Source organism: Ovis aries, chromosome 1 (assembly GCF_016772045.2).
Source record: "Ovis aries strain OAR_USU_Benz2616 breed Rambouillet chromosome 1, ARS-UI_Ramb_v3.0, whole genome shotgun sequence".
In the NCBI taxonomy this organism is placed as follows: Eukaryota; Metazoa; Chordata; class Mammalia; order Artiodactyla; family Bovidae; genus Ovis; species Ovis aries.
Window position 1 is genome coordinate 103,685,142 of NC_056054.1, and position 23,311 is coordinate 103,708,452.

A 23,311-nucleotide genomic window follows, 5' to 3' on the forward strand; every position below is an offset into this window, starting at 1 on the left:
GACGAAGAAGTAAGTGATGACTCACAGAGGATGATAACATTAAAATTCAAAAAGATTTCAACAGAATTTTACTAAAAAGAAACACTATTAAGAGGACACTAAATCAAAACACACTAGAGTCCTGCATTTAGGCTGGAAAAAAATGCGCCTGCTGAGGGTATAATGGGGTGAGAGATGGGTTACCAGCAGTTATGATGGAACAACCCCACTGGGCCAGTGGGGCTGTCAGTGTGACCGAAAGGTAATACAATCTCGGACTGCAATGCTATTATTACTGATGTTGCTACAACATGAATTCAGAACTACATCATTATATAGTTTTACATGTATCACCTTAATTGAAGAATACTGTTAGATCAAGGGAAGTAACTTCTCCAGTGAACCCTGAGTCAAGGGATCATGGGTGTTCTGTTCACTTCTAGTCACTAGCTGTAAAAACAGTGTGAGCAACCAGAGGATAGCCTGATTTGTGCAGACAAAGGAACAGAAACTCAGCTCAGCAGCACCATGCATTAGCTGTGTAATCTTAAGAAAGTGACAATCTCTCCAAGCTGAGCCTCAGCTCCTTCAGCTGTCAAATAGGAATGACGGCTCCTATCCTACTAAGCTGTCTTGGGGATTAAATGAAATCAAGTGTATCAGGTACCTAGCAGATTCCAGAGAAAGGACCACTGAATGTTATTGGGAACCCAGCCCTCTCTGTCAGCCATGTATGGGTATCTGTTTCCAGGGCCTACTCTAATCCAGTTTGATCCCAGGCAAGTCGCCTCCTGGTCCCTCCATCTTCACACTTTGCATCCCCACCCCGATGTGATGAACCAGTGAGAGCTCAGTGGGGCCTGAACAGACAAACCAGCTACACTGGCCACCTGCTGTAAGACAAGTCAATAGACAACCACACCTCCTGTCCCCCCAGACCTTGGGATTCCACACGGATGTTTCCTGAGCACCTGCTGCAGGGAGAAAGCCAATTCTGACTCCATGTTTCTTTGACTTCTTTTTATTATTATAATCATACTCAGTGGCTTGCCTGGAGGACCCTGCCCCTCTGCTTGACTGTAAACTAAAGTGCCTTTGTTCGGCTCACGGAGAGATAGTTTGTCCCTGCCCACCTGTGAATAGAGGAGACTAACACACCCCTTCTGAAGGCTGGACTTTCCCTTGGAGATGTTTTGCAAGACTGAGGACCCTTTCACTTTACTTCCCCACTGCATCTCCCTCTCTGCTCTGCCTTTTGACTTTGGTTCTTCATCGTTTCTCTCTCTGATCTATCAAAGAAGCTGGCATTCAGATCCCAATAAGATGGTTGTTTTGAGGTGTTAGCCTGCCATCTTCTCAGTCTGCCGGCTCCCCACTTAAAGTCTCTTCCTTGCCTCAACACCTCGTCTCTCAGATTCATTGGCCTATCGTGCGGCGAGCAGAGAGGGCGTGGACACGGTAACACGCTATGCACCAGGAGCAGACAGACACGAACGCAGAGAGCATGATCTCCACTATCGCGGCCCTTGTAATCTAGTGGGGAAGAAAGACAGATAATAAGACATGCACCTACACAAAGAGAAACACATAAATAATGACAGAGTGCCAAAGAAGAACAGAACAGATTACTAATTTGGGGGCCTCAAGAGATGGACTCTTACATGCGAGCAGAGTGCTGAGGGTGCATAAGAGATGCCCCAGGTCCCCTCTTTGACTAAAAATATATAGTCACAACCTGAAAGCAGAGAGTTATTTTATTTTGCAGGATGTTTAGGACTCCAAGCCAGGGAGACAGCATCTCAGTAGCTCTGAGAAAACTGCTCCAAGGAGGCAGGGTGGAGGACTGGCTATATTTAAGTTTGCTACAAAGGGAGCAGGCAGTCTGAACATCAAATATCAGGTATCAAGTTAAGGAATTTAGCATTCTATATGGAAAGATGCAGTCCTCACAGAATCCATTCCTTTCATATGCATCTGCTATCTGGGGCCAAATCCTGTTTCCTTGTTTACCTTGCTTCTTGCAATCACCATGGAGGAGATGGGAGTGGGCAGGGTGGCAGCACCCGCTGGATCACAGTTTGGGGAGCTCTCATTCACATTTGAAGGCCAGAAATCACTAATGGCTATGCCATTTCTTGTTTATTAATATGGCAAGAGATGTTTTCATTTCACACCTCTCTGCAGGCAGCTTCATCAACCTTGAGTGCAAAAGCTCTTGGCCACCCTGAGAGAGAACCCCCAGCTTCCCACCTTGGGGACACATTTCTTAACCCAGCCCACTGCAGAAAGTCCCCAAATAGTCCCTGCCACCCCTCTCAGGGTCTCACACCCCCGCCCACCACTCCTCCCAGCTAATCACACCTTCCTCATCCAGAGCTGGCTCCTCTAATTAAAGCCCTGTCCTAAATCAGCTGCCCCAGCAGAACCTGCTGGGTCAGAAACACACCTGTCCATTCTTTGTGGCTCTAAGCTTCCAAAAAATGTGTGCCTTCCCCAGAGCCACCCCACCCCAGCCTTCCACCCCGACTTCCTCCTCCCCAGCAGGGCTGGCAGCCCTGGGACAGAGCAGAGCTTGGTGGAGGGCAGGGTCTACAGTACTCCAGCACAGAGCCCATCATCTCCTCCACCCCACCGCAGCCTAGATGTTAATGAGAGCAAAAGAGAAAGGGCGAAGCCAGAGAGATACAGCGGTAGAAGGGTGTCAGAGAGCAAAGGAGAGGCATTGAGAGATGAAGAGGGAGGCAGCATGAGAAAAAGAGAGGTGGGGGAGGTAGGAGGGAGACAGCGGGACACTAGAGAGACACACAAGTGTGGGAAGAAAGAAGCCAGTGAGACAGAGGAAGAGGCAGGGAGCACAGGAGAGGCTGGGCGGAGACCTCGGGGAGGGAGCCTTTCCTGAAGGGCCAGCTCATGGGGAGCAGCCTCAACGCCCCCACAGGGAGATGGTGACAGAAGCCTCCAAGGGCTGGGGGAGCACTGGGGCTGGAGAATCTCTTCCCCCCCAGTCTCACACCAGTGGAGAAGCCACCAGAGTGCGGGAGCCACAGAGGGCAGGGAATTAAGATGGAATTAACCTGTGGCCTCTGATGTGTTACAAAAGTGGGTGGGTTCCTGGCAGCTGGCAGACACTGGGATTTTCCACTCTGTGACAAACATCCCAAGACCAGCCTGAGAAAGGGCTGCCGCCCTTCTGGGCTGGGAACACTGCCTCTGCTTGCCCTGCCCTGTACAGATGGGGCTCTTCCCCTTCCAGTCCACAGACAGGCAGGTGTCACATCCCCACCCCAGTGTACCAGCTCTGGGCCAGGGAGGTGCAGGCACAGGCCCAGAAATCCAGGTCAGAAGGGAGAAGAAAGGGGAACAGCAATGAGCCACCAAGAGGACCAGGAAAGGCCCCAGGCACCCAGTGGAGGGAGATGTCATCTCTGGTCTGGAGAAACAGGAAGCATCTGGAAAACTGGTGGAACTGGAGGAGTCACAAGGAGCACAGGGACAGGTGGGCAAAGGCCCCAAGGTGAGCCATTGCGGAGGAGAATCTGCAAATTGCCGCCTAAGTCTCATTCTGTGCAAAAGGGTAGGTTGGAGTGATTGCGGAAAGTGCTAAATGCTGTGCGTGCTAAGACGCTCTACTTTATTCTGTTGGAAAGGAGGGGTCATATGTGATTTCAACCAGAGAGGTGCAAGAATGGGGCTGTGCTCAGAATCTGAGGATTCCTAGGACTTCCCTGGTGGTACTGTTGTAGCCACACATTCCAGGAAACAAACTCAATCAGAAAGACAATGCAGATAGTGGAGTGCCCTTTATTACACTGGTGGGCCCAAGGCAGAGTCTTCTCTTAGCCAAAGACGCTGACCAGTCTTTGTGAAAACCCTGTATACCCTAAGTGTATAAGGTTCCCCGAAACTAGTCTGAACAAAGGAAAAAGAAAGATACAATCAAAGTTAACCCTGATCCATATGCCTTAAGCCTAGGTAATTAACAGTGGACAATTATCAATAGGCTTGTGGTCATACCCCAATAAGCATAATAGAATGTATGATTCGGTTACACAGATAATTAGGGTATTCTTTTAGGAGATGGAGAGCCCTGGGGCTCTTCCTTCTGGGGGCCTGGTTTTTCAGTTGGTATGTCATTTCCATTGATACTGGGCATATAGCTCAAAGTCCATAGTCCGGCCCAAGATGGAGTCCTGCTTTCAAGATAGAGCCTGTTCTGTCTCCACCTTCAGTACAGGGATTAAGACTCCGTGATTCCAGTGCAAGGGGTCCAGATTCAATCCCTGGTCAGGCAACTAGATCCCACGTGCTGTAACTAAAGATTCTGCATGATGCATCTAAGACCTGGCACAGCCAAACAAATAATCTCATCCGTTAAAGAAAGATCAATAAAGCTCTTCAGATTAAAAAAAAAAAGAAGAAGAATCTGAGGGTGCCTCTTTTATTTAACTCACTGAGTGAACTTAAACAAGTCATCTGCCCTCTTTGGTTTCAGTTTTCTGGAAACTAGGCTTAAATTGAATTAGTATTCCAGAATCAAATAAAACTTTTTGTGGCATTTTTTTTTCTTTCCAAGCTTACAGTTGTGGAAAACAGCTAACAAGATGGGCTTAGAGGCCCTCCAGCCCTGAAAGTCCAGGGTCTTGAAGCCTCTGTGTCCCTCCCGTACCCAGGGCTCCTTCACCTGTGCCCGACCGGTGGGGCTCCTCCCTGCTCTCACCAGCCTTTGCCAACTCCCCAGGAGGCTGAGACTGATGCCCACAAGCGCGTATCCTTCCTGCCAGTCAAACAGCAGTAACAGACTGCAACCACCAGCGCAGCAGCAACAAGAACCACGATCCCACCACTCAGCTTTGGCAAGATCAGATTATATGCAACCACGAGTCGTGGGACTCTAAATCCACTTAATCCTCGCAGCTAACCTCCGAGGAGGGATGTTAGCATGAACTCCACTTTTTTTTTTGGGGGGGGGGGGCCACTCCTCAAGGCTTGCAGGATTCCCTCATCAGGGATCAAACCTGGGCCCCAGCAGTGAAAGCTAACCATCAGACCTCCAGGGAATTCTCTGAATCCCACTTTAAATAATTAAAGGGGAGCTGGAAAGAATTTCTGCACACAAAGGACTCCTAAGAGGCAACTGAATGGAATTGGCTGCCTCAGGATTGACCTTGAAAAAGCATTTTCCTACTGAGTGCTCTGGTTTCACCTAGATTATGTGTATTTAAGACTAATAAAAGTAAATAATCTTGAAAAGAGAATAACTCAGACCCTGCAATAACGCTGATTTGAGGAGGCCTTGATGAGCACTGATGGAGATGGGGGCGTCTGCAACCCACCATCACCACCCCCCAGGAAAGCCTGCCTGGGGCAGGGGCTGGGTAGGCTAGTGAGACCCTGAGGCCAGGCATGTGCTTTGATTTAAAGGCCAGAGACCCTCCTCTTTGGGGGGTGGTAAGAAAGGCAGAGAAAGCTGGAGGGCAGCTCTTTTCTTGGGATCATTTCTCATCATACATCCACCTTTTTGACCACTCCCTGTAGGAAGGGCTCTGAAACTCACCCTGGATGTTGTAAGAGAAGGGGAGACACACTGTGGCAAGTTGGGGAGGTTTCACCCCTAAGAAGGGATTGAGTTGACCAGAGCTTCTGGTCCAGTGACTCCCATCCCAAGAGGGTCTCCTCCTGGAGCAGCCTCCCCTCTTCCCCTGGCTCTGTAAGTCAGAAAGGGGCATTGAGACCCCCAGGCCTACGACTCTCTATATAAACAATTCCTTCCCCTGCTTCAGTCCTCAGGTGGCCTGAGGATAAAGTGAATCCAGTGAGATTGGGGGACAGTCTTTGAAAAGCACAAACAGCTGTGAAAATGTGAGGTTGAACCTACTTTGTTCTAAGAGGTGTGAAACACTCTAGAAGCAAAGACTCATGTGAATACCAAAGGAGGGGGTGGGGAGTCTGTGTTTCTCCCCTTCTTCCTCCTTCCCTTGTTTCCAGATCAGGAAAAACTAACCACTAGCAGCGAGTTTCCAGTTCCTGTGCTTCTAGTAAAGAGCAGTCAGTATTTCCCCCACCTGAAAGGATGAGGCTTCACTTTGGGCAGGAGGAGCCCAGGGAGGGAGGCTGCAGAGCCCCCAAGCTCTGAGTCCTTGCTCAGCTTGATGCCTAGCAGACCCAACCAGGGAAGGACAGAGAGCAGTGCTGTGTGGACACAGCCTCTGCCCCTCTGCCCTCAGGGAGCTCTGGGAGGACGGGACACGGGAGTCTGGAGACACAATAACCACTGCAGTTGAGCAACCAGAGCAGCTCTGAGTCTCAGACTGGGAGGCAACAGAATAGAGAGAATGCTGGTGGGATGAGGTGTCATCCAGCAAGTCTTCCCCAAAAGGGGGGTGATAAGCAAATTGGAAAGGCGAGCAAGGACTTGGTCCACTCATTCATTTATTCATCCATTTCTCCAATAAATACTTGTAGCACCTTCCCTGATAGCTCAGTTGGTAAAGAATCCACCTGCAGTGAAGGAGACCCCGGTTCGATCCCTGGGTTGGGAGGATCTGCTGGAGAAGGGATAGGCTACCCACTCCGATATTCTTGGGCTTCCCTTGTGCCTCAGCCAGTAAAGAATCCACCTGCAATGAAGGAGACCTGGGTTTCAATCCCTGGGTTGGGAAGATCCCCTGGAGAAGGGAAAGGCTACTCACTCCAATATTCTGGCCTGGAGAATTCCATGAACTGTATAGTTCATGGGGTCAAAAAGAGCAGGACCCAACTGAGTGATGTCACTTTCACTTTTCTGTATTCCAGACACTGCTGAAGAACTGAGGACACAGACACAAACGAGACTGGACAAACTCACAACCCAGCGGAGAGAATTTCTATAAACAATCACTGCCCTGAAATAAGGGCTGCACACAAATAAAGACAAGGTGGTGTGTGAACAGAGAGGAGGGGCTGGGATGTTGACCTGGGTCACCTGTGAGGCTGGGAGCTGCCAGGCAGATGGTGAGAGAGGAAAGGAACAGGCCAGGCTGACTCCATCTTGAAAAAGAAGGAAAGTCCATCTTGCATTCTCAGTGAGCTTTGGACTGTGTGCCTGATAGCCATGGGGATAACATACCTACGGCCGAACTGGCCTCCCGGACTGATAAACACCAGATTCCATACCAAGATTTCCTGTCACCAAAAAGAATGTAATAATCCCCTATGTAGTCAATCACCTTAATCTTTATGGCACCCATTGGTGAAGGCTACAATACATAACCAGCTGACCCTTCTGATTGTGAATCATGGCTGTAACCTGACTGTATCTGCCTTTAACACTTTTCAGGCTAGGTTTAAGGAATTTGGGGGTGTGGGCTTGAGTAGTACACTTAAGGTATATAAGGTTTTCACAAAAGTCGGTCAGAGTCCTTGGCTAAGAGGAGACTCTGCCTTGAGCCCGCTGGTGTAATAAACTGCACTCCACTATCCGCATTGTCATTCTGAGTGAGTTTGTTTCCTGGAACGCGTGGCTACAACAACAGCAGGGGAAGGCACACCAGGAGAGGGGTGTGTACAAAGGGACAAGAAGCCTCAGCTGGGTGAGGAGGTGGGTGCTGGGGAGAGGCAGGTGAGGAGGGAAGGAGGCCGGGTGCAGACTCAAAGGGCCGGAATGCCCCACTGTGGAGTCTGATCACATGGAGCTGATCATACTAGTTAGGAAATGACCATACAAACCTGAAGCAGAAGAAACAGGATGGGGCTGGCAGGGAGGGGTCGCAGGTATTGAGTCAGGATGGAAGGTGAAGAAGGGGAGGCTCAGAAGCTAGAGTTGGGGAGGGGTGGCATTGGAGGAACTGGGGTGCCCTCATTGTCTGAAATGAGGCCAAGTCTTAATGATGTTGTACAAAGCCCGTCCGGGAGACAGAATATCAGTCACATCGCTGTGCCCCACCAACAGGTAGTTGGGGACCAGATGCCCCTTGGCCACGGAACAGTGGATCAGGTTCTGAGCCGCCTCCAGCGCTGCAGCATTTGGTGGTTTTTCTGCAAAATACATTTAGCCAAGCAGTCACTAGGGTCTCAAGGTTACTTACTTTGGGCAAGAACAAGCGCATAGCCCAGTCTCCCTCTACCCCCATCACCACCGTAGCCAACAAATTCCTGTAAGTTTCTGCAGCCAGGCACATTGGGAAAACAAGGTCATTGTGTTCCCTGATTCTGCCTTCTAGAAAGTTCAAAACCTCTCTGAAAAATAACTGTAGCTCAACACACCACTTCTCAACAGTCACCACGGGGCAGACATCGCAGGACCAGACCACTCATTGCTTGTCCATAAGAGATAGTGGTGCTCCCCAGTGCTGTTGCCATGGTTACCAAGGAAGAAGCTGCATTTGCCAACAGTGCTATGAAAATACCAAAGTTTGCAAAAGACTTTTTTCTCTCTTGCTCCATGCTCTAAAGACATGGGCATGGCTCTAAAGACAGATGGAATCGGGTATTGGTACAGGTGAATTCCGAGGAACTGTTCTGCCTGAGAGGGACTCCTGGGGACCTGCCTCTTGCATTGAGAGTCTCACTGACCCTGTCGGGCACCACAGTGCATCTTATCCCCATTGCTTCCCAGATATTTCACATACTACTTCATCATCCAGAGTCCCCCCGCCCCATGTTTACCCCTTACCTACCTACAAAGTTGCCTATGAAGGCAATTCCTAAGCCAATATCATTGTATCCGTATGTGTGAGAGCCTTGGGTATGCCAGCCAACTCCTTCATACACACCACCATCCTGGCCCACCAGGAAGCTAAGGTCAGGCAAAGGGAAAAGGAGAAAATTACTCTGGGGAGAACTGGCTTCATTCACTCCTTGAATCATTAATCCATCCTTTCATCCACTTACTATTATTAGTATTACCACTAGTATTACTATTACCGTATGTGCCAGTGTGAACAGAGACAAAAAGGCAAAAGAAAAAAAACAAAGCCCCTGAACCTAAGAAATGAAGACAGACAGTGACAAGCAATGATGACGGCAGCATCAGTCCACGGCCACATGGTTACACCAGTAATGAAAACTGATTTTTATTCTGATCCTGTTGGCCACTAATTTCTTGACGTGTTTCTCTTCCCTGGTTCTCCTCCCCTGGGACTCTGGTCTCACCCCTTCTCTCTTCTCACTCAACATATTCTCCCTGGACAACCATCCAGTCTAATAACTCCAACTGTTGCTGTTTTTTAGTCGCTTAAGTCGTGTCCAACACTTTTGCCCGCTTTTGACTCATATCTGCTCATGGCCTGTAGCCCCCCAGGCTCCTCTGTCCATGGGATTCCCCAGCCAAGAATACTGGAGTAGGTTTCCATTTCCTTCTCCAGGGCATCTTCCCAACTCAGGGACTGAACCCGCGTCTCCATGTCTCCTGCTTGGCTGGCAGATTCTTTACTACTGAGCCAGCTGGGAAGCCATAGCTCAATTACAAGCTCTAAAAGCCAACATGTCCAAACAAACCCATCTTCTTCCACAATTTCCTGAGCTAGAAAATTGGACATCAGACTGAATGCCTCACTCTCCCTCTCCCAGCCCCATCCAATCAACATTCACGGCTTATCAACCATTTCTCCTGTTTTAAATTTCTCCACTTACCTCTATGCAGACAGCTGCTATGCTGTTCCAGGTCACCATCACTTGTCTGAATTACTGCAAAAGCTGTCTGCCCAGAGTTTTACTCCTTCCAATCCATGCTTAAAACAGCCCCCAGAGGTTTTGCTAAATACAGATCCCATTATAGGGTATGGATTTCCAGTTGCCTTTCAAATAGAGTCAGCTTGTCAGGACCAATGCCCAGGCCCCTGTGCTGTGGCTCCCGTCAACCTCTCCAGCCTTCCCTCTCACCAGTCCCCTCTTTGTAGTCTGTTTTAGGCAGGAGTTAAGCTTCTTTGTGGGCATCCCAGGTGGTGCTAATGGTAAAGAACACGCCTGTCAAAGCAAGAGATATAAGAGACATGGGTTTGATCCCTGGATCAGGAAGATCGCCTGGAGAAGGCCATGGCAACTCACTGCAGGATACTTGCCTGGAGAATCCCACGGACAGAGGAGCCTGGTGGGCTACAGTCCATGGAGTCGCAAAGAGTCGGGCGTGACTGGAGCAAGTCAGCACGCAAGCTTCTTCCATCTGTGCTCTGTCTGGACTCCAGGCCCTTGTATATGCTGCTCCCTCTTGCCTGGAACACTCCGTATCCTTCTTTGCCTGACTGACCCCCACTCCGTAGCCATGGCCCAGTGTGGATGCCTCTCCCTGCCGAAGCCCTGCTGTGATACCGTTCAGTCCTCCAAAGTCTTGTTAGAGGTCCACCCTGGGCACATCCTGTTACTCATCCAGTCCGGTGCCAACACTCACAATCGTCATGACCTGTTTACTATCCTCTCTCCTCCACAAGGGAAGGAGCCAATTCATCTCGCTGAGCACCAAGCACACAGTGTGCATGCGTGCTCAGCTGCTTCCGTTGTGTCTGACTCTTTGAGATCCCATGGACTGTAGCCCACCAGTCTCCTCTATCCTGGGGTTTTTCAGGCAGGAATACTGGAGTGGGCTGCCATTTCCTTCTCCAGAGACTGTACTTGCATCTCCTGCATTGCAGGAGGATTCTTCATTGCTGAGCCACCAGGGATACCCCAATAAATATTGGTGAAAAAGTAAGAAATGATGAACGGGAGGGCCCTTTGTCCATACTGAGCACAGTTTGTGCCAGAGCAACAGATGCTGTATCCTGAGGCTGCAGTGGGAGTGAGCACCATAACAGGCTTCCAAAGTCAAGGGACAAGAACCAAGCCAGTCCCCAAAGGATGAATGTGAAAGGAAACTAACATTCCCTCAGCTCCTGGCATTTTCCATTTGGAATTTCCACACTTAATTCTTTACTAACTAAGCTTAATAACCATAACAAGGCTATGGAAAACCCTGTAAAATGCAGCCATAGTTTTCTCTTATTTACAAAGGCTGTTTTTTAAATGGGAGTTCAGAGGAGAGAGGCAGCCAGCCCAGAATGAGACGTGCTTAGTCACTCAGTCGTGTCCAACTCTTTGCGCCCCCAGGGACTAGAGCCCACCAGGCTCCTCTGTCCATGGGGATTCTCAGGCAAGAATATTGGAGTGGGATGCCATGTTCTCCTTCAGGGGATCTTCCCAACCCAGGGATCAAAGCCAAGTCTCCTTCATTGCAGGTGGGTTCTTTACCATCTGAGCCACCAGGACGTATATAAAAGTAAACCCATCTGCGACTTCATAAAACTTGTCGTGATTAAGTCACAGCTTCCCTGTAGCTCAGTGGTAAAGAATCCACCTGCCAATGCAGGAAACACAGGTTTGACCTTGATTCGGGAAGATCTCAGATGCTGTGGAGAAACTAAGCCCATGAGACATAACCATTGAGCCTGTGCTCCACAACAAGAGAAGCCACCACAAAAAGAAGCCCGCATCACAACTAGAGAAGAGGCACCCCCTGCTCCCCACAGCTAGAGAAAACCAGCACAGCAAAGAAGACTCAGAAAGTGACGTCACTCAGTCGTGCCTGACTCTTTGCGACCCCATGGACTGCAGCCCACCAGGCTCCTCCGTCCATGGGATTTTCCAGGGCAAGAGTACTGGAGTGGGTTGCCATTGCCTTCTCCAGGGGACCTTCCCAATCCAGGGCTCTAACCCGGGTTTCCCGCACTGCAGGCAGACGCTTTACCCTCTGAGCCACCAGGGAAGCCCATGAAGACCCAGACCAGCCAGCAAATAAATAAATAAATAATTTTTTAATTTATTCTTTTATAGGTTGTCACTGAATCACTTTGCTGTATACCTGAAACTAACACAACACTGTAAATCAACTAGATGCCAATAAAATTAAAATTAGTATTAATAATTAAGTTATCATACTCTAACCCTAAATTTCTTCTATGAACATTCCAAGGGAATGCCGAAGAAGCTTCCCACTGTTCTACTAGCTTACTATGTTTCTTAATTGTAGACTTGGCATTAAAGGAACCGAAAGAGAACTTTTTTTTTTTATTATTTCACTTGGTATTATCAATCAAATAAGGTATTGTTGCCCTACTGCAGAGAGGAGGCAAAAGAAGTCCAAAGAAGTTAAAGTTTCTTGTGTCTATAAATGGAGTAAGCAATACCAGAGGTATTGCAAGATTCTAACATCAGAGAGAGCAAGTTTGGGGTTGGGCTCAAGGGCAGTAGTGGGTGAACAGGGTCTGGGTTTCTGGCTGGTTGGAAGGGATTAAATTTAAAAGGCATGGTCCGTTGACAGCCTCCCATAAGGGTATTGCACTCTTGGTTTATCACTACTGTTTTAACATCTTCCTTTCAGAGTCTTCCTAACCACTCATGGAGAACATGCCCAGGGGAGATAACTAAACCTTGGCTAGGCTCTGAAGAATGCTCAGTCCAGAATCCTGCACAAATAAAAAGTGATGTCTTGTGTAAAGCGCCTGGCACAAAAGAAGAGCCTGGTAAACACTGGCTCCCTCCCCAAGCCTTCCTTCCTATAGCCCTGAAGAAAAGGAGGGTCAAGTTTGCACCAGTCCCACTTACTGATATCCGATGTCACAGAAGTTCTGTGTGTCCATGTGGTAAGACTGTATATCTCGGACGCGGATCCGGCAGTCCATGGATACGTTGCAGGTTGCCCCAGCAGTGTGGATGATGACAACATATTTGGCTGGGAGGCTCATTGTAGGGCAGTGCGTCTGTCTGGCTCCCCAAGCTGACCTTGTGATGATGTTGGGGCAAGCTGTGGTGAGGGGAAAAAACAATGAGATGTGAATTCACCTGTGCCCACATGTAGACAATCTCACAACTGCAGGCTGGTAACTCCTTAGAATCCCCAACCTCTAACATCCACTAACACATCCTAACATGTGAGATTTTGTGGGATTCTGGGAAAGTCTAGATAGGGATTGTCTGGGTCAGGCAGATGGAGCCAAGGGGCAGAGGCAAAAGTCAAGTTCTGATAACAACTGTGGAAATCAGCATGTGAGCAGAAGGGAAAATACTACTGATACCTACATGCTTGAATATGCACTGCAAATAAATGCAGATGTATGTACTTATATGACAAGACCAATGTGCAGAAATCAGCTGACTTTCTGAACTGATCACATGCATATGGTAATTTGAAATCTCTAAAGTCTACACACGTAAAACTGTTATTAATGAAGAAAACACTAGTCTGAAAGCAAGAAGACTTGCAACTTGAACACCTTAATGAATAACATTGATGAGTCCTAGGCAAGATCCAGAGAAGGCAATGGCACCCCACTCCAGTACTCTTGCCTGGAAAATCCCATGGATGGAGGAGCCTGGTAGGCTGCAGTCCATGGGGTCGCTAAGAGTCGGACACGACTGAAGCGACTTAGCAGCAGCAGCAGCAGCAGGCAAGATCCACTCTAGCAGAGAGTGCTAAACTATTGAAAGCGCTTGTCACTGTGCTGGTTTTAGGTTGCTGCTGTCTTTCCAAAGTGGTGCATGATTTTTATTTTCCAGCTTCCTGGACTCTTCACGCTCACGGCAGTGTAATCTGTGAACCCAAGCTTTTCTCAGCGTGCTGTGGTCATGGTGAAGGTTGGCTTGTTTTGCTTTTAGAAGGAGGTGTGTGTGAGCGAGGGAGACTATGAGACGGAGATTGTGCGTGTATGTGTGTTCATGTAATATGCACAAATCTATATATATTTTTTTTTACCCCACCCCATTTCCATGCTTTATTCTTCTCCATAACCCTGATGTTACATCTAACATCATACACCTTTCACTTATTGATTCTTCATTTTCTATCTTTCCCTACTTAAGTGCGCAGTTTCATCTGTTCTGTTCACAGCTGCACCCTCAGTACCTAGAAGAGTGCCTGGTATTCAGTAAACATTCGTTGACGGAAAACATGCGTACATATATATTTATGTCAAGAATGGTTCCATGGCTATATGGTTCCAGTGGAAAGGAGAGGCCGGGAAGGTGCCCTCTTAGAATTTTCCAGATCTCAGCAAGAGATGTCCTTGGTCTGAGACCAGTGAATACCAATAAGAAAAGGCATTCCCTACTGTTGCTGGGTGGCAACTGGGCGGAGGATGAGGCAGGACAGAGAGGCTTTACCTTTCCTGGGCGTCAGTGGCTGATGAGGAACCAGGCAGCTCTCTGCTTTCAAGAGAAGCGGCTGAATATACCTGGGTGATAGGTGACCCTTCTTTATGGCATAGAAGATCAGGTCCTCTGCGGCTGATAAGGCAGTGGTGCTGGGACTGCTGCCTGAGAGAGGATGACATGGAGCACAACTGTTAGCAAAATGTTCCAACCTGGTCTAGATGTAGAGGGAGGATAAGTTGACCCCTTGAGCCTAAATGACTGATGGATGAGAAGAGAAAAAACCAGTCCAGTAGCCAGGACAGAGAGGCTAAGAGACAAAGAAGTACTTACACACAGCTCTTAGAAACCAAGTTGGTGACTTCTTCCAAGTGCCTTACTTATCTACTCCGTCACTATGTGGAGTCACTGGGAGACAGTGAAAGCTACATGTAGGAGGCCCACCTGACCAAGTCAGGAATGCCCTAGCTTGGTGGAGAAGGTGACTGTATTTATTTAATAGCTTCCACTATCAGACATGAGGCCAAGTGCTCTTCACATCCATTAACTCATGTAATCCTCACAGAAAACCTCTGAGATAAATGCTATTACTAGCCCCACTTGGAAGATGAGGATCCTTGCAGGTGCCAGTTATTTCTTGTTGGCTCCTTTTTTTAAAAAATTGATTTGTTTTAATTGGAAACTAATTACAATATTGTAGTGGCTTTTGTCATACATTGACATGAATCAGCCATGGCCTACTCTGTGCTCTCCTGTGCTTTGCAGAGGACTAGAAACCTGCAAACTACATTTCCCAGACTTCCTTGCTTGCTGGCCACCGGTTGGGCTCTACCAAAGGGAGACACTGGAGGAAGAGAGAAGCCACGTTTTTCTGCCTCTGCCAGTTCCTAATTATCAACTTCAGGGCTTCCCTGATAGCTCAGTTGGTAAAGAATCCTCCTGCAATGCAGGAGACCCTGGCTCAATTCCTGGGTCGAGAAGATCCCCTGGAGAAAGGAAAGACTACCCACTCCAGTATTCTGGCCTGGAGACAAAGAGTCGGAGGCGACTGAGCGACTCTCACTTTTTTCAGACTCTCAAAGTGATGGCAGTAACTATGAGCTTAAGCAGTATCAGTGGTGGCTTCAGCAGTCTCATGGGAGTACAGACCAGAGGGGAGAAAGAGAACTCCCAAAATGCCCCATCACAGAATCCAAGGGAGGAAAGAACTTCAAGAGAGGGGCCATCATCAGAGAACAGCATGATGTAGGCTGAAAAGACAAGAGTGGGTGATGGGAGACAGTGTAGACAGTTCCTTGGTGGTGGGCCAGAGGGGTGACCATTACCTAGATTATTCCCAAAGAAGGCGAGGCCCAGGGAGACGTTGTTGTAGCCCTGGGTGTGCATGCCTTGGATGGTCCAGCCCACGCCTTCATACACCCTGCCATCGTTCCCAACCAGGAAGCTGCCAGGCAAGGAAACATGATTAAATGGCAAATTTCTGTAACCGAAACTTTTTGCATGCTCGGAATGCAAAAGTTCTAGAGGCTCATATGTTACAATGACATAACAGTGAAAGGGAGTGGGATAATGCATTTTAGGCTTTCAAGAGATGCAGGAATGTGTCTTTAATTTTCTTATGACTTAGTTTATCTGTGCTTCCCAGAATCTCACTTTAAAAATAATTCATTTGGTTCTCTAACTTCTCCAGACCACAGCATCCTCACCTATGACACAGGGGTGGTAATATTTCTCCTGCCCATTCCTCAGTGTGGCAGGGAAAGCCTACTTGAGTAATACTTGTAAAGACCTTCATAAATTGAAATGTTCTTCGAGCTTCAACAGGGAGACTGTACTTATCACCCACCTCCCTCGCTTCTTTCCTGGAACTCCTAGTGGCCCAGACCACATCTGAATATGTGGCTCACGGTGGTCCTCCTCATGACCCCTGGGAGACTCTGGATTCTGTTTATATCAGCATTTTTTATTCATTAGAAAACCAACATGAATGGGAAATTAAGAAATTCAGAGGAGGGGGAACAGAAGACAATTCAAACGTGGGCTCCAGGGACCCCGCCAGCCTCTTACTTGTAGGCCACATCACACCAGCCCTTGGTGTAGACGGAACGGGACTGCAGGCCCCTCAGCTTTTGACTGCACGCGTTCTGCTCCTCGCATTCCATCCCTGCGATCTGGTCCATGATGACATAGGCCACGGGCCGGGTCAGCTGGGCCCTGCAGGTCAGGGATCTGGCTCCCCACTCCTTGCGGGAGACGATGGTGGGCACACCTGGCAGGGAGGGGAGAGGGGAAATAGGCTGGCATGCTGAGGCCCTGCCATGCCCTCTGGAGGCTGTCCAGGCCACCCTGAATCCTCTGTGATGAAAGAGGCCCCAGAAGGAGGCCTGCGCCCCCACAGCCTCCCCTTCCCTTCTCCATCTCTTGTTTGAAAGTGAAAGTAAAAGTGTTAGTTACTCAGTCCTGTCCAACTCTTTGCGACCCCATGGACTGTAGACCACCAGGCTCCTGAGGATAGTTCTGCCACTCTCCTCAAACCAGCAGCTCCCCAGCCAGAGCCCACAGGAAGCCCCATGAACACTGGGGTGCAGGATTCCCTCTTTCAGGTGAATATGCAGTGGGCAAGGCTATGAGAGCCCCACCCAGGACCCCAGGACCCCCGAGGGCTCCCTCATTATCCTTACTTGGGAGCGGAACTGCCTGAGTGAAGTGGCATCTCTACCCTGAGAGCTAGAGACTGGGATTCTTGTCTTTTTTCCCTGGGTTTCCTCTCCTTTCTGGAACCCACCGTTGCCTAAGGACTCAGGACAATCCATGGGAGGAGTTGTGGTTCTACCCTACCCCATCCACCCCACCCAGCCATACTGATGGTCTAAGAAACACTTCTGTCTCCCTAAAAAGCCCCAGGCAGCCCCCACAAATGCCTCACCATTGCGACCTGTGTGAATAAGCTGTGAGATGCCAACAAACAGGTCCAGAAGCTCCTGTGACAGCCCCCTGGCTTGGGTCTCATTCAAGGACAACTCTAGGGAATCCCCTGCAAAGGAATACTACGCTTGGTGCTGGTCCTTGGAAAATACCTTGACCAGCTCAGAGGCACGGGCTCCATGTTCCTCCTGCGACCCCATAGCCCACAGCCTCTCGGTCTCCCCAGATAACTTCCCACTTGACCCACGTGACTTCCTCTAGGAAACAAGAAAGAGGAAAACCACAGAGGCATCTGGCCACACCCTGCCTCTGCCTCTCACATCTGCCCCAGTGAGGCCTTTCCCCCCTCCCAGCCTCCCCAGCCTCCCTTCATTTCAGGTTCAATGCAGTCTCTCTTGTCTTCTCAGCTGGGCAGCTCATTCCCAGTTCAGCTGTATATGTATTAATAGACCAGAGGGTCACACACCAAGATGGTCATCACGTGAACATGTATTAATATGTTAAGCACCTAGTGATCCAGGCAAGGTTCTTGGAATACAGAAATTTACAGACCGTTGTGACTGCCCTACCAACTTAATTTTTTTTAAAGATAGGATTAATGGAGGATTAATCACCACAAATGGGCTTCCCAGATGGCTCAGTGAGAAAAGAATTCTCCTGCAATGCAGGAGCCTCAGGTTCGATCCCTGGGTCCAGAAGATCACTGGAAGAGGGCATGGCAACCCCCTCCAGTATTCTTGCCTGGAGAATCCCATGGACAGAGGAGCCTGGCAGGCTATAGCCCATGGGGCAGCAAAGAGTCAGATCACAGCTGAAGCGACTGAGCGCGCACACACACACACACACAAAAGCATCACAAATATGCCTCACTCCCCTCTGTCTGTTCAGTACCAGAGGTCATGGGGGCAATGTCACTGGAACAACAATGTCACCCAAAGACCAGCTCTGTAGTTAACAAAGCATTTTCAAGGGCGCTATCACGTTTGTGGCTTAAAATATCTTTGTGAAGTAAACAAGCAAATTAACTACTCCCTCTATACAAATGAGAAACCGGAGCTCGGAGAGGTTGTCTAAAATGCTATGGGTTTTAAGCTGTGGACTTGGATTCCAAGCCAGGCTGTCTGACCCCAGACCAATGTTCATAACCACTAGACCCTGCATCCACCCCCAAATTGTCAGATGACCGAGAGCAAGTCACTGCCACAGTGGGGCCTGTTTCCCCGTCTACAAGACTAAGCTGTTAAGGGTCTCCACCGTGGTTCTGAGATTCTGTCCTTCTGTGAAATCATCAGGAGCGAATGCCTGACCGTGACCCTGACACCAGGCTGTACCGGAGGACAGAGGCTGCTGAGGACCGGAGCCTGTCTCAGCTGGGGAGGGGGCGCCTGAGCTGGACTCCGATAGGGAACATAGCTGATGGGGAGGAATGAGGACCCTGGAGAGATAATTTACCAACACAACCAGGCTGGAGCTGATGCCAAAAGCACTTGTGACCTAGTAAAAGAAAACTCACCCCAAGCCGCGAGATCCAAAGCAGACAGGACAAGAAAGCATAGCAGCATCCTCATGTGGTCCTAGGTCGCCAACAGGCAGAGTATGGATCACAGCCCTGGGAGAGACACCGATAGTCAGACCAATCATCCTCACCCTTCAAACAGAGCACCTACCAATTGCACGGCCCTCATCTGCCTCCTTGCCAAACTGAGAACCTCCTAAAGACCAGCACCTGGTGAGTCTTCTCAAGGTCCTCAGGACAAGGTTGACCCTTAGCAGATGCTCAATAAAGGTGAGCTAACACCTCTGTCTGGAGAAGGCAATGGCACTCCACTCCAGTACTCTTGCCTGGAAATCCCATGGATGGAGGAGCCTGGTAGGCTGCAGTCCATGGGGTTGTGAAGAGTCAGACATGACTGAGCAACTTCACCTTCACTTTTCACTTTCGTGCACTGGAGAAGGAAATGGCAACCCACTCCAGTGTTCTTGCCTGGAAAACCCCAGGGTTAGGGGAGTCTGTGGGCTACCGTCTATGGGGTCGCACAGAGTCAGACACGACTGAAGCGACGCAGCAGCAGCAGCAGCAACACCTCTGTCTAGCCACCAGCCTACTATTACCCTGAGAATTCATGGTCCCTCCTAGGACCCCAGTGCCTCATCTACAGATTTCCAGCACAGATAATAACAATTTCTAAAACTCTTGAGTAGCTATTTGAATAAACACTGCATGGATGTTTTTATATCTTAGTGCTGCTATTTTATATTTAATTCTTATAAAATTCCCATAAGATATTCGTAATCCTATTTTTTAATTTTTTTAATTATGAAAGTATGATAACAGATTTACAGGAGGCTTGGAAAATACAAAACAAGGTTACATATAGTTCCACTATATATTAAATTATTTTTTAAGTAAATAAACTAAGACTTTTAGTTGGAGTTTCAATATCAAACTCTCAAAAATTAACAGAATGAATATACAGAGACATAGAATGTTATAGCAGACCTGAAAAGCAGAGAAGGCAATGGCACCCCACTCCAGTACTCTTGCCTGGAAAATCCCATGGACGGAGGAGCCTGGTAGGCTGTGGTCCATGGGGTCGCTAAGAGTCGGACATGACTGAGCAACTTCACTTTCACTTTTTGCTTTCATGCATTAGAAGAGGAAATGGCAACCCACTCCAGTGTTCTTGCCTGGAGAATCCCAGGGATAGGGGAGCCTGGTGGGCTGCCGTTCATGGGGTCGCACAGAGTCGGACACAACAGAAGCAACTTAGCAGCAGCAGCAGCAGACCTGAAAAGCACTATGAATCAATTGAACATAATTGAAATTTATACAATTTTCACACAACAATAGGACACAAATTATATTCAAGTTCTCTTTGACTGTAAGCTAGGAGATATACCTAGGGACATAAAAAGGTGCAAAAATTTCATGGTCTTGAAATCATATGGAGTCTGTTTTCTTATCACTGTGAAATTATCATAATCTCATTTTTACATGTGAGAACAGTGAGGCTCAGAAGAAGCAAACTACAGTAGAGGCAGCTGCTAAGTCACGTCAGTCGTGTCCGACTCTGTGCGACCCCATAGACGGTGCCCACCAGGCTCCCCCGTCCCTGGGATTCTCCAGGCAAGAACACCGGAGTGGGTTGCCATTTCCTTCTCCAATGCATGAAAGTGAAAAGTGATAGTGAAGTCGCTCAGTCATGTCCGACTCTTAGCGACCCCATGGACCGCAGCCTACCAGGCTCCTCCATCCATGGGATTTTCCAGGCAAGAGTACTGGATTGGGGTGCCATTGCCTTCTCCGACAGTAGAGGCAGGGGTGGGCTTTATTCGCAAAGATTCGTGACAGATGCTCACCCAACTTCTTCTCAAGTGAGAATGGTACTAATAGCAGCACTTACCAAATACTGATCACATCTTATATTCCAAGTATTTGCTGAGGTACTGGTGGTAGTTTAATCACTAATTCATGTCCAACTCATGACCCCATGGACTGTACAGCCTCCAGGCTCCTCTGTCCATGGGATTTTCCAGGCAGGAATATGGAGTGGGTTTCCATTTCCTTGTCCAGGAGGACTTCACAGTTACTCATGAAGTATCTTCACAATGACCCATGAGAATTGTGCTTATCATCAGGAAACTGGACTTCAGAGAGATTAAGTCTCTAGCCCAAAGTTACCCAGTTAGAAAGGGCAGATTTGTCTGACTTGAAAGCCTCTGCCTGGAACTTCACAACCTGCTTGAGTTTCTGATGATGGAGATTCACAACAAGGGCCCAGGAGGTTAACCTCCAGGATTATTATGTCCTTTCCATTGCAGAAATATTTTCTGCTGTGTCAGGCAGAAATGAACTGCTTATTTCAACTCAATCCAAATGAAATACTGACTCCGTGAGATGTCAACCAAAACATCAACTGTTCTCCCAATTATCCTATTAAGAAACTGTAGAGGAAAGTTTGAGATCAAATGGGGTAGATGACTACCCTCAAGAGATTTTATGTTATCATCAGTAGTTCCCAGATGGAAAATGTTTAGAACCCCAGTTTAAAATGAGCATATAGGAGCTTCCTGGATCAGGACAAGCAACCTCTCAGCCATTAACACCCAGGAATCCATTCATTCAAGAAGACTGTGTCCTGATGACAAGTGAGCCCTCCACAGAGGAAGGCAGTCACCTAATGTGGGAAAGTGTTGAGCTTCCCTCTTTGATCAAAAAAGAGGCAAGGATTCAGTGCCCAAAATGGAAGCCCCGTAGGCTAGCCTCCCAGGAAAGAAGCTGGCGTCTTGCAAAACTACCTAGACACCAGCAATCAATTCTGGTCAACAGGAGGTCTAGACTCTGGTCACTTGATCATGGTGCTTCCCAACCATGAATGATAATGCAGCGAATGCTGTCCCGAGCTTGTCACATCACACAGCTGAAGTAGAAAACCTTGAGCCCAACCCCTGATCATGCCAAGGCAGGAATTTCTGGTGTCTCCCACCCCTACCTCTAACTGCAAACACTGAGCCAGCAGGACAGGCTGCAGCCACAATTCACCCACCATGGCTCACATTGCTATGTATTCTCTATACTTAAAATGAAGATGAAATATCAGAACAGGAGACAAGTGAGATATAATAGATAAGGATTCCAGGCTAGTCAGAAAGGAAAGAAATTGGGTAGAGGTGATCCCAGGACCCACACCTTTGGCAAGAAAGATCCAGGCATGGTGGAACCAAACCCATTTAGAACAATTTGGGTAGAGAGTTTTCTTATTTGGAGGAAGAGTTCAAGAATGGAGATCGGGGGAGCTTTCTCCACCATGTTAACTTTGTAACCTGATAGAGTCCAATCCCTCCAATAATAGAGGGGGTTCTCAAGAAGACACACACACACACACACACACTCAGAAATACCTGTGGGTCCCTGCTGTCCCAGTCCCACAGGTCAAGCTGCAGCCGGCTCACCCCTCATTGGCTGGCAGGGCCTCCTTTCAGGCTTGGCCTCTGGCCCTGCCCTCCTCCTCGGCCTTCACCCTCCCAGGCACTAGAGGGCACTCTCTCCCAGGGAAAGAAGACGGCCCTGGCTTTTCAGAGAGAAGAGAAAGGCCAGGAGCCCTAACCAAAGCGGGAGAGGGGGTGTAAGAGGAGGGCCAGGCTCTGCTCAGTCCATCGTCTACAGCACGGAGAGGGAATTAGTGAGACCAGAGAGGTGCTGACAGCAGGGACCCGCCCTGTGAATAATCCCAGGTACCTCCTCCCTGGGAAAGGGTGCGGCTGCCCAAGGCTCCCCAGCTTCTTCCTCAGCCCCAGCCTCCAGGAAGCCCTGCCAATCGGCTATGCTTTGCACTGCTAGGTGTGTGGAATCCAGAGAGGAAGAAGACAGGGTCCCCACCCTCAAGGAGCTCAAAGTCAGAAGTGGGAGGCTAGGCCAGCACACCAACAACCACCCTACAGAGCAGAGGCTGCACCTGACTGCTTGGAGAATGCTTTATTGGGCTTGCATATTCTTTTTAGTTTTGCATTTCAATTAAGATAGACAGTATTATTTTAAAATCTAGAGATTTAAAATAAAATATTGAGGTATACAGGAATCTTAGCTCAGGGTGCCATAAAATACCCTAGACTGAATGACTTAGACAGAAATTTATTTTCTCACAATTCTGGAGGCTAGAGCCCACAATCAAGACTCCAGCATGCTCATTTTTGGGTGAGGGCTCTCTTCCTGGCTTGGAACTGTTAGGGGAAAAACTGGTTGAAACCACCCACCCTAGCCAGGCACCATAGCAACCCATTTGCATGAGTTATTTTATGACAGGAGGTTCTGGTAAGAAACACAGAACTAAGTCATCACCAACCAGAAAAATTTGGGAAAGGTCAAAAGGAGATGCCAACCTCCCAGAATCCTACTTGCTAGAATCCATGTTGGCTGAGGAATGTGTGAGCCACCAGGAAAGACCCTGAGTCAGAATAATTGGCCAGAGACAACCTGGAAACTAATCCCATCACCATAAAACCTGAGACTGTGAGCCACATGGCAGAGCAGTCCTCCTGGCTTCCCTTACCCTCCTACTCTCTGCCCAGGCACCCCTTCCCAAGAGTCTTTTGCTTTGTCAGCACATATGTCTCTTCAGACAATTCATTTGCAACTGTTAGACAAGAGAATATTCTCAGGCCCTGGGATCTTCTCACTGTGTCCTGACCTAGTGAGGGGAAAGAGAGAGTGAGAAAGCTTTTGATGTCTTTTCTTATAAGGACCTTAATCTCTTCATGAGGGCCCCACCCCCATGATCTCATCTAGCTCTGACTAACTCCCAAAGGTCCTATC

At 48.5% G+C, this 23,311-nt stretch overlaps 1 protein-coding gene across 2 annotated transcripts; it reads right to left on the reverse strand.

Annotated features, from left to right (window-relative positions):
- Positions 1-3,580: 3,580 nt before the first annotated feature.
- On the reverse strand, positions 3,581-21,959 carry PGLYRP3 (peptidoglycan recognition protein 3). 2 transcript variants are annotated; one of them, XM_012181705.5, is made up of 9 exons: positions 21,901-21,959; positions 18,512-18,607; positions 17,000-17,107; positions 16,141-16,342; positions 15,399-15,517; positions 14,086-14,238; positions 12,532-12,730; positions 8,634-8,752; positions 3,581-7,992 (listed from the first exon to the last, which is right to left on the reverse strand). In XM_012181705.5, the coding sequence occupies exons 2-9, from the start codon at positions 18,564-18,566 to the stop codon at positions 7,814-7,816; spliced, it is 1,134 nt and encodes a 377-aa protein (XP_012037095.1). In that variant the 5' UTR covers positions 18,567-18,607; positions 21,901-21,959; the 3' UTR covers positions 3,581-7,813. The 2 variants fall into 2 exon arrangements, with proteins under 2 accessions (XP_012037095.1, XP_042109943.1); XM_042254009.2 differs by lacking the exon at positions 17,000-17,107.
- Between the last annotated feature and the right edge of the window lie 1,352 nt (positions 21,960-23,311).

Coding starts and splice junctions, on each gene's coding strand:
- PGLYRP3 (XM_012181705.5), bottom strand. CDS start 18,566: ATGAGGATGCTGCTATGCTTTCTTGTCCTGTCTGCTTTGGATCTCGCG. Junction 15,518..16,140: donor TGGTGTGATGTGGCCTACAA/GTAAGAGGCTGG, acceptor CTTGCCTGGCAG/CTTCCTGGTTGGGAACGATG. Junction 7,993..8,633: donor CTTCATAGGCAACTTTGTAG/GTAGGTAAGGGG, acceptor TGTATTTTGCAG/AAAAACCACCAAATGCTGCA.